The sequence below is a fragment of the Sorex araneus genome, chromosome 3 (genome assembly GCF_027595985.1).
Source record: "Sorex araneus isolate mSorAra2 chromosome 3, mSorAra2.pri, whole genome shotgun sequence".
Taxonomy (NCBI): domain Eukaryota; kingdom Metazoa; phylum Chordata; class Mammalia; order Eulipotyphla; family Soricidae; genus Sorex; species Sorex araneus.
The window spans coordinates 22,411,765-22,426,667 of record NC_073304.1 but is presented as its reverse complement, the minus strand read 5'-3'; the positions used below and the strand labels follow the sequence as shown (position 1 = coordinate 22,426,667).

Below are 14,903 nucleotides of genomic sequence, written 5' to 3'. Positions count from 1 at the left end.
GAACATGAAAACCTCATAGGTTTTCTGCATTAAATAAGTTATTATAGGTAAAACACTCAGACTGATGCTCAGTGACTGAGTATGTTTGCTAAGTAAAATGTGCATATTAATCATTAACCATTAGTAAGTATTAGAATAACATATTCATTTATTCGCTCTTCAACTTTACTTGAGACTCTACTATGCATGCCTAAGGCAGTTCTGTTTAGAATTGAGAAAGACATACAACTAAAGGTCTTGGCCTTTAAATTATAGGCTCTGGGCATGTGGTCCTGTGTGACAAATCTGAAGATAAAAGATTAATGACTCAGATTCCAGATATGCTAATTTACCCCATCCCCCCATGACAATCAGAGAATCCAGCTTACATGTGTATACACTCTTTTTACAGTATTAGGTTTTATTGTTCAACTCTGCCAAGATACTTTGAACTCCTTGATTGCAGTGTATTTTTTTCCATATTTGTACCACCAGGGATTCCAACAATGTCTTGATTGTAAGTTCTGAGCTTTTCAATTAAACTAATCGCCCTTTTTATAACCGAAGTAGGGAGTTGATTTATCCTCTTCAATAGGAAAAGGTCTTTTCTGCTTGATCCTACTGATCACCCCTAAACTAGGAATTTAGTGGTGAGTGGATAATGTAGTCAGAATAAGAAAACTCACAACTCATGCCTTGGCAGAAATGTTGCACACAGATATAAAGAAAGCATATATCTAGGATAGTCATATTTTGTCTCTAAAAGTAATTATTCTCTAGATTAGCTAATGTTGCTGCTTTGCATGTCTTATGCAAGGCCACATTTGCAGCATTGAGATTTAGTTGCATTTATCTTGCTTAAAAATAGACAAATGTGTTTAAATTCAGATACTATACTTTTACTGATTGTTCTAGTTTTAATTTTTTATTTCTGTGCCTGTCCTCTAAGTTTTATTTTAGTGGGCATAATAAAAAATATGTGGGCTGGAGCGATAGCACAGCAGGTAGGGCCTTTGCCTTGCACGAAGTCAACCTGGGTTCGATTCCTCCGCCCCTCTCGGAGAGCCCGGCAAGCTACGGAGAGTATCTCACCCGCACAGCAGAGCCTGGCAAGCTACCCGTGGTGTATTCAATATGCCAAAAACAGTAACAGCAAGTCTCACAATGGAGGCATTACTGGTGCCCACTCGAGCAATTGATGATCAATGGGATGACAGTGATGACAGTGATACAGTGAATAAAAATTATTTCTTATGCTATGGAGAACTATACATATTGCTTCATGAGGGAAAATTTACATTATTGTATTGAACTAAGACCAGAATAGAGCAATTGTTTTGCTACTTTAGTTTCCTTGGACTTCTCAATTGCAAAAATCAGATGTTAAGAGGACAAAAAAGGGACAGTGATGGTGACAAGACTATGATAATGACAATATCTATACCTTGTGGCAACTGCTTCTTGCCTGTAGTGACTGACTTGCTAATACCATCAATCTCATAAGTTGGTAGCTCTTGTAATGACTATCCCAGAGAATTAGGCTGGAAATATTTTTTTCTTCTTTTTTTTTAATTTGATTTTTTTTAATGAGTCACCATGAGGGTACAGTTACAGAGTTTCATGTCTGTGTTACAGTTATACAATTCTCAAATACCCATCCCTTCACCAGTGCCCATTCTCCTCCACTGATGGCCCCAGTGTCCCTCCCCCCTCCCCGTGCTCCCCCCCCCAACCTCCACCCCCCTGACAGGGAATTTCTTATTGTTCTCTCTCTCCTTTTGGGTGTTATGGTTTGCAATGGAGATACTGAGTGGCTATCGTGTTCAGTCTATAGTCTGCTTTCAACCCGCCTCTCCCATCCTGAGTGGATCCTGCACTACAATTTAGTTGGCGTTCCCTTGATTTAGCAACTGATACTATGGAGGAAAAAAAAGATGTGGAAATATGGGTTTGATGTGAAAAGATATTTCACAGAAATATCTTGGGACACCTTTAGTATTCAGTGACTATGTCTTTGTATCTAAAATTAGTCCCCAATCTGGGATATGAAAATTATTTACAAACAGATCCTGAAAGAACTTTGCGCATAGAGACCACTTCTTTATCTTTTATCTTAAATAAACCTAGTAATGATATAGCTTCAAAATCCCTCATATGGAGCCAGAGCAAAGCAGTACAGCAGGTAGGGCATTTGCCTTGTACATGGCCAACCTGGGTTCGATCCCTGGCATCCCATATGGTCCCCCAAGCACTGCCAAGAGTAATTCCTGAGTACAGACAAGCTAGGAGCAACCCCTAAGCACCGATAGGTGTGATCCAAAAAACCAAAAATAAATAAATAAATATATAAAATCCCTGATAGTCCACAGTGGATCATCCTATGATTGCTGCAAGGGACTCATGCTACTTATTCACTATATGAGTTCTCGATATTTGGAAATTCAGACATAGGCCCTCCTCTCTTTGGACTTCAAGGACTTCGGGCAGTTAGAAACTCATGGGAAGAGGAATCCATGTAGTCAAAGAGTTTGGATTCTTTTTTTTTTCATTTTTTTTTAAAAAAAATTATTGAATCACTGTGAGATAGTTACAAGCTTTCATGTTTGGGTTACAATCACACAATGATCAAGCAGAGTTTGGATTCTTGATTGAACTTTATCATTGAATAGCCTGTGACCCTGAGAAAGTTGCCCAACTCCCCTGAATCTCAGTGTAAACAATTGATAATCCTTAGCACACAAGATTGCTGTGATGTTTGAATAACAGCTAGGGAATTGATCTAGTGCTATATATGTCCTCTTAGTTTCTCTTAAGATCAGAGCCTGAGGCAAGGGCGTGGGTCAGATGATTTATTTGGGAGAGAGACTCAAAAGTGAAGATGGAGGAGCAGGGCCAGTGAGCAATGGAAAACGAGATCTGTCAAAGTCTCTTTCTGAGTAGAAACTGCCAAAGTCTCTGCTGAGTCATGTAAGAATAGGGTAGCACTATAGCACTGTAGCACTGTTGTCCCATTACTTGAGTGGGCACCAGTAACCTCTCCATTGTGACTTACTGTTACTGTTTTTTGCCATATTGAATATGCCACGGGTAGCTTGCCAGGCTCTGCCGTATAGGCAGGATACTCTCGGTAGCTTGCAGGGCTCTCCGAGAGAGACAGAGGAATCGGACCCGTGTAGGCCGATGCAAGGCAAACACCCTACTCACTGTGCTATTGCTCCAGGGTAGGTGGAGAATATTATACCAAATACCTCTAAGGATCTCCTTCCTCATCCCTCCTTGTCACTCTCATAGGCAGGAAAAGGTGTCCTTGAGTTTCAAGAGGGCGACAGAGCAAACCTGGCTTGCAGTGAGACCATTAGGCTGTGAGAGAGTTTATAATAATCACTGCACCACACTTCCGGTTGAAATCTGAAGCTGATTGAGGCACAAGGGTGCAGAAAAATGTCTACTGCATGTTAATACAAATGTGATTGTGTACTTAATATAAATATATATGTATTCACTGTGAACTTAGAACTTTTATATTTTTACAAATAGACTCTACCCTTTATTTTGGAGTTAGACTCTAAATCTCTTATAAATTAATAACTATCAAAGTTAGATCTTGCTTTTTCACCCCATCCCCCCAGATGTTCTCTTCCAGAGGTAGAAATATTCTCTTATTTCCTACTTGTCACTTACTTGGCCTCACCTTTATACCTTTGCAGATGACTGGACAAGAACAACCCAGATGAAGTATTAGGCTCAAACAAGGCAGAGCAGAGAAAATGTACAGTCCTACTGATTAGGGATTGATTTCCACTCGTGAGTGCTCAGGACAGGTTGTGGAGCTTTGTTCTGCCTTCAATTAATGCATGGTGAACTCTACAGATTTTACATTCTAAAGTAAAGTAAGGACATGTGTCTAAAACACTTGGTTTCTCTTTTATTCCCTCATCAATTTCCAAGAAGTATGCATTCTTTTGATTCTGGAAACACATCATTTAGCAGAAAAAAAAATAACATCTTTATTTATGTTTTCTGCCTGGTGTCTTTTAGATACAGGTTTAAAGAGTAGCACACTGCATTTGATGGGGGTGTAAGGTTGAATACAATCAATCTTGATAAAAATAATATATCACTGCATTACTGTCACTGTCATCCCATTGCTCATCGATTTGCTCGAGTGGGCACCAGTAAAGTCTCCATTGTGAGACTTGCTATTACTGTTTTTAGCATATTAAATAAGCCATAGATAGCTTTCCAGGCTCTGTCGTGTGAGCGAGATACTCTTGGTGGCTTGCCAAGCTAATAATATATATGTATATATATATATTATCATACAAGACTCAGACCCTAATAACATGTTAATGATCTCTAATACAGGACCTTAATGGCTCCAAGATGAGTTGCAACAATTTTCACACACTTTACTCTAAGTAAACCTTTTTGAAAATTTTTTGTCAATTACTCATAACAAAGGAATTCAAAATAAATTACTTAGCATCTGCCTTTTGAACAGGCTTGGGTGGCGGTGGTAAAACTCAAAGTAATGGTAGTGGGAAGGTGTAATGGTGGTGGAATTGGTGTTTAAGTGCTGAAGATAATCAATTACTGTGAACAACTCCTTGAAATATAAACTTTAAAAAAAATAGAAAAAAATAATTAATAGATATAGGTTTATCTAACTAACTCCAAAAATGCAATGTTTAGTGTGACTCTCCTTTTTTCTTTCTTTTTGTTCCTCAAAACATTTACTCTAAGATTTCCATGCATTAAATTATCTATTTCTTATTCATTAGCTTATCTATTACTATGAATTCACTTATTAATTCAATTATGCACACTTTAATAAATGTAATATATTCCAGTATTGGTGCAATTCATTCTGTTGTTGAAATCTAGTTTGCAACTATTTTATGCCCCCTCAAATTCTTCTATTTCCTTAAGCCTATTCACTAATTTGATATTTAATTAATCTCTCCTTTCTTCTAAAGTCACTGCTCTTTTTATATTTCCTAAGATACTGAGTATTTTCTTAGTGAAAAGTATTCTTCTCTGAAATTACAAGGGAGTAGATTCTCCCTCAAAGGACACAGGTAAGGAGATGCTGGATGGATATAACAAAATAAATTTCAAACAATAAATAAAGTAAAAACAAAGTAGAAAGAAATTACTGAAAAGGTTACACTTTCTTTTAGTAGGACAAGAGAAAAGATAGAGGTAGAAAAGTTAATGAAAGAAAATATAGGAGATGAAATATGTAGCTATGTTGTCTTTCATTCCTACTTAAATCAAATAGTACTTGTTAGGATGAATTAGGTACACTTTTCAACCCTCAACTTGATATTTTTATTTATTTAGAATCAAAGGGGGAATTTATAAGGAAACAGACAATATTGGAAGTTTTTTAGGATGTTAGAGGATCAGGTTCTAGTGAGTATCCTGTTTAAAACCTATATATACTGGGGCCAGAGCGATAGCACAGCGGGTAGGGCGTTTGCCTTGCACGAGGCTGACCAAGGTTCAATCCATGGCATCCCATATGGTCCCCCAAGGACTGTCAGGAGTAATTCCTGATTGCAAAGCCAGGAGTAACCCTTGAGCATCGCTTGGTGTGACCCAAAAAGCAAAAAAAACATTTAAAAACAATAAATAAATAAAACCTATATATACCTCAGGGAATATCGGCTTTGAATCTGTGTCCTTGATGTCAAGTGACAGGATAACACAGAGAAGTCTTACAGTATTTTGAATCGACACAAGAATATTCATTCATTCATTTGTATTAATTATATCATGACAATTGTGGAGAAAACACTGGTATAGTTTTATAAAGCTTTAAATGAATAAAATCACCACCAACAACAATGACCAACAACCACAAAAGAAGAGCAGAATCAATACCCATAAAGAGATCTTTCTGCCTGTCTCTGGGAAAATGACCCTTATCTCTAGCTTTGTAGAGACAGATTATCAAAAGAAACCCAAGAGTGTCCTTAACTCACCATCCTTGCAGTGCAATTTACAATGCTACAAATTTATAGTTTCTGGATAGAGATTTTGCAACAAATTAGGGACAACATTTTTCTCATATTTTGTTCCTTTGAGAATGTATCTGATCTTATTTCCTCCATTTCAAAATTGAGGTGTATCTGTCTCCTCCTTGAGAAGAACAGATCCATTTTATTTTGCATGATCAGATGGAGAAATTCTGTAGAATGATTGAATGGGCTGCCAGCTTTTCCTTATAATGTTTGGGCATTTTTTATTTCAGCCCTAGAACACGGGCTAGAGCACACACCTAAAACCAGGCAGGAAAAAAATTTTTTAAAGCAGAGAGTAAAAGAAAGGATGAGACAGTTGAGACATAGACAAAAAAAAAAAAAAGAGTGGGTGGGGACATGGGCAACCCAGTGACCATGGTCATTAGTAAGCACTGTAGCACTATTGTTCCTTTATTCATCAATTTGCTCGAGCGGGCACCAGTAACGTCTCCATTATGAGACTTGTTGTTACTGTTTTTGGCATATCGAATGAGTCACGGGTACCTTGCCAGGCTCTACCGCTCGGGCAGATACTCTTGGTAGCTTGCCGGGCTCTCTGAGAGGGACGGAGGAATCAAACCCTGGTTGGCTGCGTGTAAGGCAAATGCCCTACCCGCTGTGCTATCACTCCAATAGGTCATTAGTAAATAAGTCCAAATTACAAGGTACAAATTAGCACTACCAGAAACATCCTGCCAGCACTGAACTTTACTCATATTTCTCAGCAGCAGGAAACTGCCCGGACATGGCCCCAAGTGTGACTGTTACAAGGTAGGAAAAGGTAGGAACATTAGAAATCAGCTCTCCGGACTAATAGGGTCAATTGTGTCTTATTTTGCTGGGAACTTTTCCTTTTTAGTTCAGCGTGTCTTCATCCAACTAGGTTCTTAGACACGGGCCTAAAAGGACATCTGTTCTTTTCTTTCCCGTCCTGCAATCTCAACCCACTCCTGAAAATAAAATCCTGTACTGTTCCTTCCATCTCCCGAATACGTTTTATAGTTCACAAAGTTTATTTCTATGATACCTCCTTCATCAAGTCACTTTTATTTCCTGTCTCTAAGAGCCTCTCCAAATACATCTTTTGTCCCTGTAATGGCCTCTTCTGCTGCAGTGTAGCCACAGCGACTGGAGTGATCTTGAAATCTCTGGGCCCTAGAGAGATAGTACACTGGGTAGGGTGCTTGCCTTGCACTTGGCTGACCTGATTTTGGTTCCTAGCACATTTGGTCCCTTGAGCACTACTAAATTGATAATCTTAGCAGAGCCAGGAGGAAGCCAGTGAGCAAGCTAACTGAAGTGGGCTTCTATTTGCTCTCCCATTTACCGTGCTAATTCTGGGCATGGGTTCTTGTTCCCTATGTGTCAGGTTTTAACACGCCCAACTCTTACTCAAAAGTATCTTCAAAAAAGTGTTTCTGGTCATCTCCCTTCATAGCTCTTTATTCAACCAAACAGTTTTTGACAAGATGGGAGAAATCACCCAAGAGATCTTTCTGCTACATCCTATAAAGTAGACAATTATATTCCCATTCCCCACTCCATGGATTATTTTTAACATTTTTCTAGTTTTATTTAATTTATTAAGGTTCTGTGATCGACAAACTGTTAATGATGGGCTTTTATGCAGATAAATTTGAATACCACACCCATCGGCAGTGTACCCACTCAATTCCCCAAGAACCCCAACTTCCTTTCAGCTCATCTCGACTCACTGTGTGGATCAGTTCTCCTGTTGTGCTGCCTTTCAGCTCCACATATGAGAGAGATGATTCTGTATCTGTCCATTTTTCTTTCTGATTGACATTTTTTGATATACTTACTACATTTTTAACTAATCATAGTTGTACTCTGTTATGTTTCCTTTATAGAATTCAGCTCTACTTGACAGGTATCTCATCTTCTTTCCTATTTGTATTTCTTTGCATTTTCTCCTGGCCTCCAAAATTAGAATGTAAGCTTGGTAAGGGCAACTTATCTCTTCTGCCTGCCCACTGGAACTGTAACTAGAACTGTCACCGATTATCAAATAACGTGAATTAAATAAAGCGCTAGCTAGTCTCTGTGCTACATTGTCTAGAGCTAATTAACAGAGAAAAGGATGGATGATAAGGGAGGGAAGTAAGTCTGTTGTAGAATTTAGATTACGTAGGACACTCAGTTACTCCAGCCCAATGAATACTGTGGGGTTTCATGGGTTTTAACTAGATGCAATCTCTACAGGAGGGTGCAGATGCTAGTGCAAAATAATGGGGTCTTTCTCTTAGTATCCAGGTAGATATCTTAATAGAAAGTGTCCAGAAAAATTTTGGTTCTTTTCTCATTCTTTTTAGAAAGTCAGACAGCTTCCTGAGAATTGAGAACTCCAGGAGGAAAAAAAATATATATGATTGATTTGCAGAGGTCTGTCAAACTGGCTCTATAAGTAAATAAGATTTAAGTATTTTAATGAAAATGACTGCTTTAAAAATGAGCTTATAAAAACAAAATATTCCCCTTCTCTGTTGGGCTGTCAATCCAAAGTAAACAACCAGAACAAGAATTTGTTTTTCAGGTTTAAATAACCTAAAACTAAAATCCACGTTAACAAAATCCCTACCCTCTTTCGATCCTTTAGTTTCATTCTTCCTCTCTCTCTTCCCTACTTTTACTTCCCCAAATTGTTTTCTTTGGGGAAAATGCCTGATAAAATATCTGGTGCTGTAAGCTTATAAAATGTCTGTCACAGTTCAGCTAGCCTAGATGGAGGTGCTGGGGAAAATGAAGGTAAGTGTTTTCCTTTTAAATATTTTTTTTGCTGTTCTTTAAATCCAATACAATCCATCATTCTGAGTGTTTATTTGCCACATTATTTATATGTGTAATCACAGGCCTTTCAGTATACCCTTCGAAAACTGTGAATTTCATATTGTTTTATGCATTGTAGGGATTCTGATTCATGTGAAGCATAGGTCCAAGGGGAACCATATTATCGTTCTTTTCTTTTCTTGCACAAAAAGAAACCTGTCAAGGTAAAACAAAATAACTATGGTACAGATATTGTCTTCTTAGCCACCTTTGCAACTCATGAACAAAACAAAAGCTTCCAGGGTTTCCCACCTACTTTTAAAAACAATTTTTTTTTTGTACATGGAAGGAATTTTAAATCCCTGGATATGAGCAAAACCTTTGGTTTAGTTTATTTGGTCAGGCCTTAGAAATATATTGGAAAACTAAAATGTATATTGGGGGTACTTTAGAGTTTTTTATGGTTATATTGCTCCTGTGGGGAATAGAAAAAACATGCAATATGAATAGTTTGCTAATAAATGGCTCAAAGAATTAAAATCTAAAATTCATTCTTTGAAGGTGTGCAACTTTAATAATCCTCAAATGTAGATTATTTTCCCTACAAATTACCGGTCCCTGTCTATGAAATGTGAAAACAATACTAATATCTGAGTGTCATCTTCCTCCAACAAATGAACAATAGTTTATCCTTCAAAAAGTTCTGTTTTCCTATTTTTCCATTTGATTTTGTTAGTTTTGGTTTCTTAAGGAAGTAGGACTTCCATGGGATTCAATAGGTCAAGAAAAAAATCTAGTCCCTGTTCTTCATCCATTGCTTCTTCCTCTGCCCCCTGTTTATCATCTTCTACTATAAAGGCAGACCTTAAATCAAATACAAGACGAAAATGAACTTGCAGTGAGCTCACCTCTGGAGTTGACATTTTGATGGTAGTATCCAGAGGTTTTATTAAAAGCTCTCTGTTTTGCAGTGTTAATTGAACATTCCACTTGTATAAGTTCCTGAGTCTTACATATTTTCATCTGCATTTTTTTTTCTATTCTAGTCATGGGCATCATTACCATTTCCTGAAAAATTCAATGAAAAGTACTCATATAATTTGTCAGCTCTCTGTATTTAGATCAACCAGTGATAATCTAAGAAACCTCAGGAGAATAAAAGTATTGTTTTGTAATCAATGTTTATTATTTTAACTACAAGAGAATCAAATATATATCAAATGCATATATCCTATACATGTCAAATTGCTTATTTTATTTCTCCTGGCCACTAAAATGCAATGGACAATGCAGGAAAATTAATAGCTTCATTTTTTTCCCAGTTATAACAAGTTTGATTATTACATTATACTCTGAAAAAGTTTAAAAATAGTTTTTTTTTTCTTTTTTTATGGTCTGAATTATCAATCCTTATGGTTGTATATTGGGCTTAACAATATTCAGGAACACTGACATTTATTGCTTTATTGGCCCTGCTTTTGGCTTTGTGCTGCATCTGATAGAAAAGCCTTCTCCAGTTTGGATCCTCTTGCTCCAGAATCTAAAATTTGTGTGCTTCATCTTTGAGTTCACGCCTTCTTATGCCTCAGTTGCAGAGTACATTCAACTTTTCATCTCTGCCGGCATTTCCAGTTGGGTTGAACTCACTTTCTCTTTAGTAGGATGACCTTTAGACTTGATTAGAGATAAATGTCATGAACTTCCCTTTTAGGAGTTTTTCTGTTTTTCAGAAGATCACTCATCTTTTTTTTTTTTCTGTATTTGATATATTTCTCTATTTGTTTGAAAATTGGCCCTGAATTTTTCTCATTTTCCTGCTATTTTAATAAAATGGATGGGATTTTTTTTCTCTTAGAATAATGAGGATTATCAGGGTGGGATGTTATCAGGTCTAAACAAGCAGTAAGACAAGAAGTTTTAGTTATGTCATTACTTTTGGACCTTTTTTTGGTCATGTCCAACAAATCCTAAAACTTTCAAGGCAGAAACACACAGATAAATATATATTTGTAAAATCCTGGAATTAGACTTCTGTTTCAAGGACCCAGAAGATACTACACATCTGAAAAATGTCAGCAAACTTTAAAAGTCTGGGTTGATGAAAATTGGTTTAACAGCTCTTGGAGATTGATAGTGATATAGCAGTGTGCTAACGTTGACTGTGCTTGTGTTAGGACTTCTTGCTCTTGTCCCCAATCAGAAAACTTATTTATGTGCAAAAAGTTGCCTAGGGAAAAGATGCCACCTTTGTGATTTAAGTAACCTGTGTTAGTCACATTTCTGCTCCATAAGCAATATTTTCCAGCTCTTCATTTAGTATTCCCTTCCATATCAAAGCATTTGCATAGAATAAAGGGGAGAAAAACATGAAAACATACAAATAAACAAAAAGAAAAGTTTGTTTCTTCTAAAGGCCTCTATTTTTGCCTCACAGTACTGCGTGCAGTGGTACATTTCTCTCAAAGCTTACAGAGTTACGCAGATAACTCTTAACCTTAGTTTTAGATCTGCGTTTAATGAGGTAATAAACAGAGGTTTCTAATGAGGATGGAATGTTAGAAAAAACATGTTTACATTTCAGATATTAAAGACAGAAAAGCTTCAAAAAGAGAAGCTGAGGTGAAACATACAGTGTATTGTTTGAGAGTCAATCCTCTTCCAAATGCATTGACCTTGTGATCTCATTATCCAATGTGGGGTATCATTTGATCTCCCATAATTTTTTCCTCTGACTTTTAAGGATTTTTGTAAATCTTGGTTGCATGCAGTATAGAGTAAAAAATTAAATATAAGTAAAAAATTAAATACAAGCTGAAAAAATTAAATACAAGTTATCCCTTATACAGTTTGTAATTAAAAGAAAACTTTAAAATTTCAGTCAGTTTATATGGCCAGGGGTATAGTTCAAAGGGTTGGGATGCTTATGTTACATGCAGTACACCCCAAGTTGGACCTGTGGCCCTTCAAGGGCCCTAACCATTGCTAGTGTGTCCCTGGTGCTTCCTAGCGCTGCTTGCTGAGCAGCTCCATGCTAGACCCAAGCAGCTCCCACAACTGGTCTTTTTGTCACCAGGAGTAGCATTCTGGCAAGAGTCCTGCCAGGGAGATTCTCTCCTGCCAAAGCAGTTTATTTTTCAAGACTAAAATTTTTTCATTCTTGGGACCAGAGAGATTGTATAGTAGGTAGGATACTTTCCTTGCATGTGGCAGATTTGGGTTCACTCCTTGGTAACCTATAGGGTACCCCAAACTGGCCAGGCGTTATTTCTGAACAGAGTCAAGAATATCCCCTGGGCACTAATCAGTGTTGCCCAAAAAGCAAAAAGAAATTTTTTTTCTCAACCTTCAATGCTATCATAACCCAGATATTTAGTGGGTGTTTATTTTGCTTGGCCATACCCGGTAGTACTCAAGGTTTCTTCCTGGCTCTGTACTCAAGAATTATGACTGATGGTGACTGGGGGATCATATGGGATGCTGTAGATCAAACCCAGGTTGGCTGCACGTAAGAAAAGCACCCAACATCTCTCTGGCCCTTATTATTATTTTTTAACGTAAACATAAATATATATATTTAAATTTAATTAAAGAATTGCGATTTACAAAGTTATTGAGAGTTGATTTTTAGGCAAGTAGTTCAACAGCAATCCCATCACAATTGTTCCCATAGTCCATTCCGACCCCACCTAACAGGCACGTTATACAGTTTGGGGTTGCAGCTTAGATCTCATGTTTCCAGTGTTGTTGGGTCGGTGCTTTGGATGTGTAACACTCTCCCATATCATCAGTAAGACTGAAGCCCTGACATGAGCTCTGTTCTGCATCTTTTCCCTTTTCTCATCTTCTTTACTCCCTTGAATTCTTTCTTTCTCTGGCCTTCCCCTCCCTAATCTCTGGGGTCAAGGGTGATCTGAGCAATCTCTTTACTATGTCACATTTGGTCATCCAGTTATACCACAGATAAGTGGTATATAAAAACCTAAAAATATAGATATCTCTATCTCTATCTATCTATCTATCTATCTATCTATCTATCCATCTCTCTATCTATCTCTCTCTCTATCCATCTATATCCTGGTTTGGTAGTTCTTCTGAATTACCTCACTCTTCCAGTTACAACCACATTGCAGAAATTGCATGATTTCATTGTTCCTTGCTGCTGCATGGTATTTAATTGTGTACAGATGCCACATCTTCATAACCCATTTATCTGTTGTTGGACAAATACACTGATTTCTGATTTTAGCTATTATGCTATGTGCATCAATGAATAATTGTATCCATACAATCTTTTTGAAAGCATGTCTAATCAACTATTAATATAAATACTAATTGTTCAGAAGAGTGAAATTTAAGTGGTATAGTTTTAAAGATATATCCAGGTGATACTTCTCCTGGTTTTCTTCCCTGAACCACACATATTGTCTTCAGTTCTGCACCTATAAAAGGAGAGTGACAGCAAAAACCATACAGTAAATATTTGAAAGTAGGTAATAATGAATTGATCTTAAATTATTGTTTCCCAATAAATATAAATTTGTGAAGATATTGATCACTTGATGCTCATTACAGCACCTACTAGGAACATGGTCCTCTTCTCCTAAAAAGAAGAATCAAATATGTCATCTTCTGAAGTATTTTAATGTATAATATCCATCGGATTGCATTTCCTAGGTTCATATTTCATCTTTTAGCCTTCAAGCTATTTCCAAAGATTGGGCTTTCTGTCTATTGATGGACTAATCCAGAGTGACTTAAGCAGCGTCCTTGGCCTGGGCTTGCTATTCAAATAGAGAGCAGACATAACCTATGTCCTCTGTTTCTATGCAATTATTTTTGTCTTTTAAACAAAGGTTGGGAGTGAAATAGGGCATTTCCCCCTATTACTTAAAATTTTTCTTAAGTTACAGTGTCTGTGTTCTCTCTGACCTTCTGTCATTTCTTATTGCATCTGCTTCTTTCTCAGGTGTTCTTAACCATTATTTAAAGCCTCTTGATTTTGTATATTGAGATAATTTAGTTTATTCCTCCCTTTGATAGAACTTTCTATATAATATCCACTTATTTTGCAAAGATTCAATTGTAGAATTTTACATTATTTTGTTTGTCATGTGTTTATATCATGAACCTTTTGGAGGATGATGAACAAAGTTAAACTAAGTCTATGACCCTTCAATTCCCTCCAGGAGCATTATTTATAAAAAGTCTTAAACTCTGACATTGTTATTATTATTGAAATTATAAATCTGTGGTATCTATAGTCAATATACTCTGGTAAGATTATGGATGGGTCATGGAAATATCGAGACCAAAGCATATATGGCACAGCTCTTTTATCTTTCAATGGGTGGATCGTTTTCAAAAGCCAGACTGGTGTATAATGCCAAAGTGATCAAATGATTCTCTAAAAAAGAATTTCTTTGGTCTTCAAGAAATTCACCTTCAAATCTGAGCCTCTGGGATAGAAAATGACAGCTGCTAGCATCTCCTGCGGGTGTTCACTTTTTGCCATTGACATTTTAGAACCTTTTTTCTATAGGTAAAGATTCTTGCTATTTTCTATTATGTTTGAGTGGGGCCTTTTGCATTTGTTGGAACAGAAAGAATAGGATGGGCTGGGGGCCCATCCCTTGAGTGGTCCTGGGTCATATACACCAGTGTGGCTTTCCCAATTCTGATGCCAGATGCGCTCCATCTGACAAGTATTCTAACTTTGCACTTACCATCGTCCTTAGGCAAAGGACCTGAGACCCTGTATGCGGGGCAGAAGCTCAATGACAATGAATGGCACACCGTTCGGGTAGTGCGGAGGGGAAAAAGCCTTAAATTGACGGTGGATGATGACGTGGCTGAGGGTGAGTATCCTTGGAGTCCAACTTGTCCTCTTAGCCCACAGACATCACACACTCATTCTATGAGCAAAGAACTTTTCATAATCTTTTGTTTCACTGAACACAATGTTCATGCTCAGCTGACAGATTAAGGTCAACAGAGTATTTTTCTCACCTAATCCAAAATTGTAATTATGCATTGACAGGCATTTTTCCTTAGGTGTACAGAATGCATTTGAAGAACAGAGGTGGGTTTCCATAGATCCTTCAGTAATTCAGT

General features: G+C 37.2%; 1 protein-coding gene across 19 annotated transcripts in view; it reads left to right on the top strand.

Moving 5' to 3' along the window:
- NRXN3 (neurexin 3) overlaps nucleotides 1-14,903 on the top strand; it is a 1,748,572-nt gene that overhangs the window by 837,406 nt on the left and 896,263 nt on the right. For all 19 annotated transcript variants that reach the window (XM_055133160.1, XM_055133157.1, XM_055133153.1 and 16 more), the window contains one exon: nucleotides 14,528-14,647. In XM_055133160.1, the coding sequence (XP_054989135.1) occupies nucleotides 14,528-14,647 (120 nt within the window). The remainder of the gene's footprint in view (nucleotides 1-14,527; nucleotides 14,648-14,903) is intronic.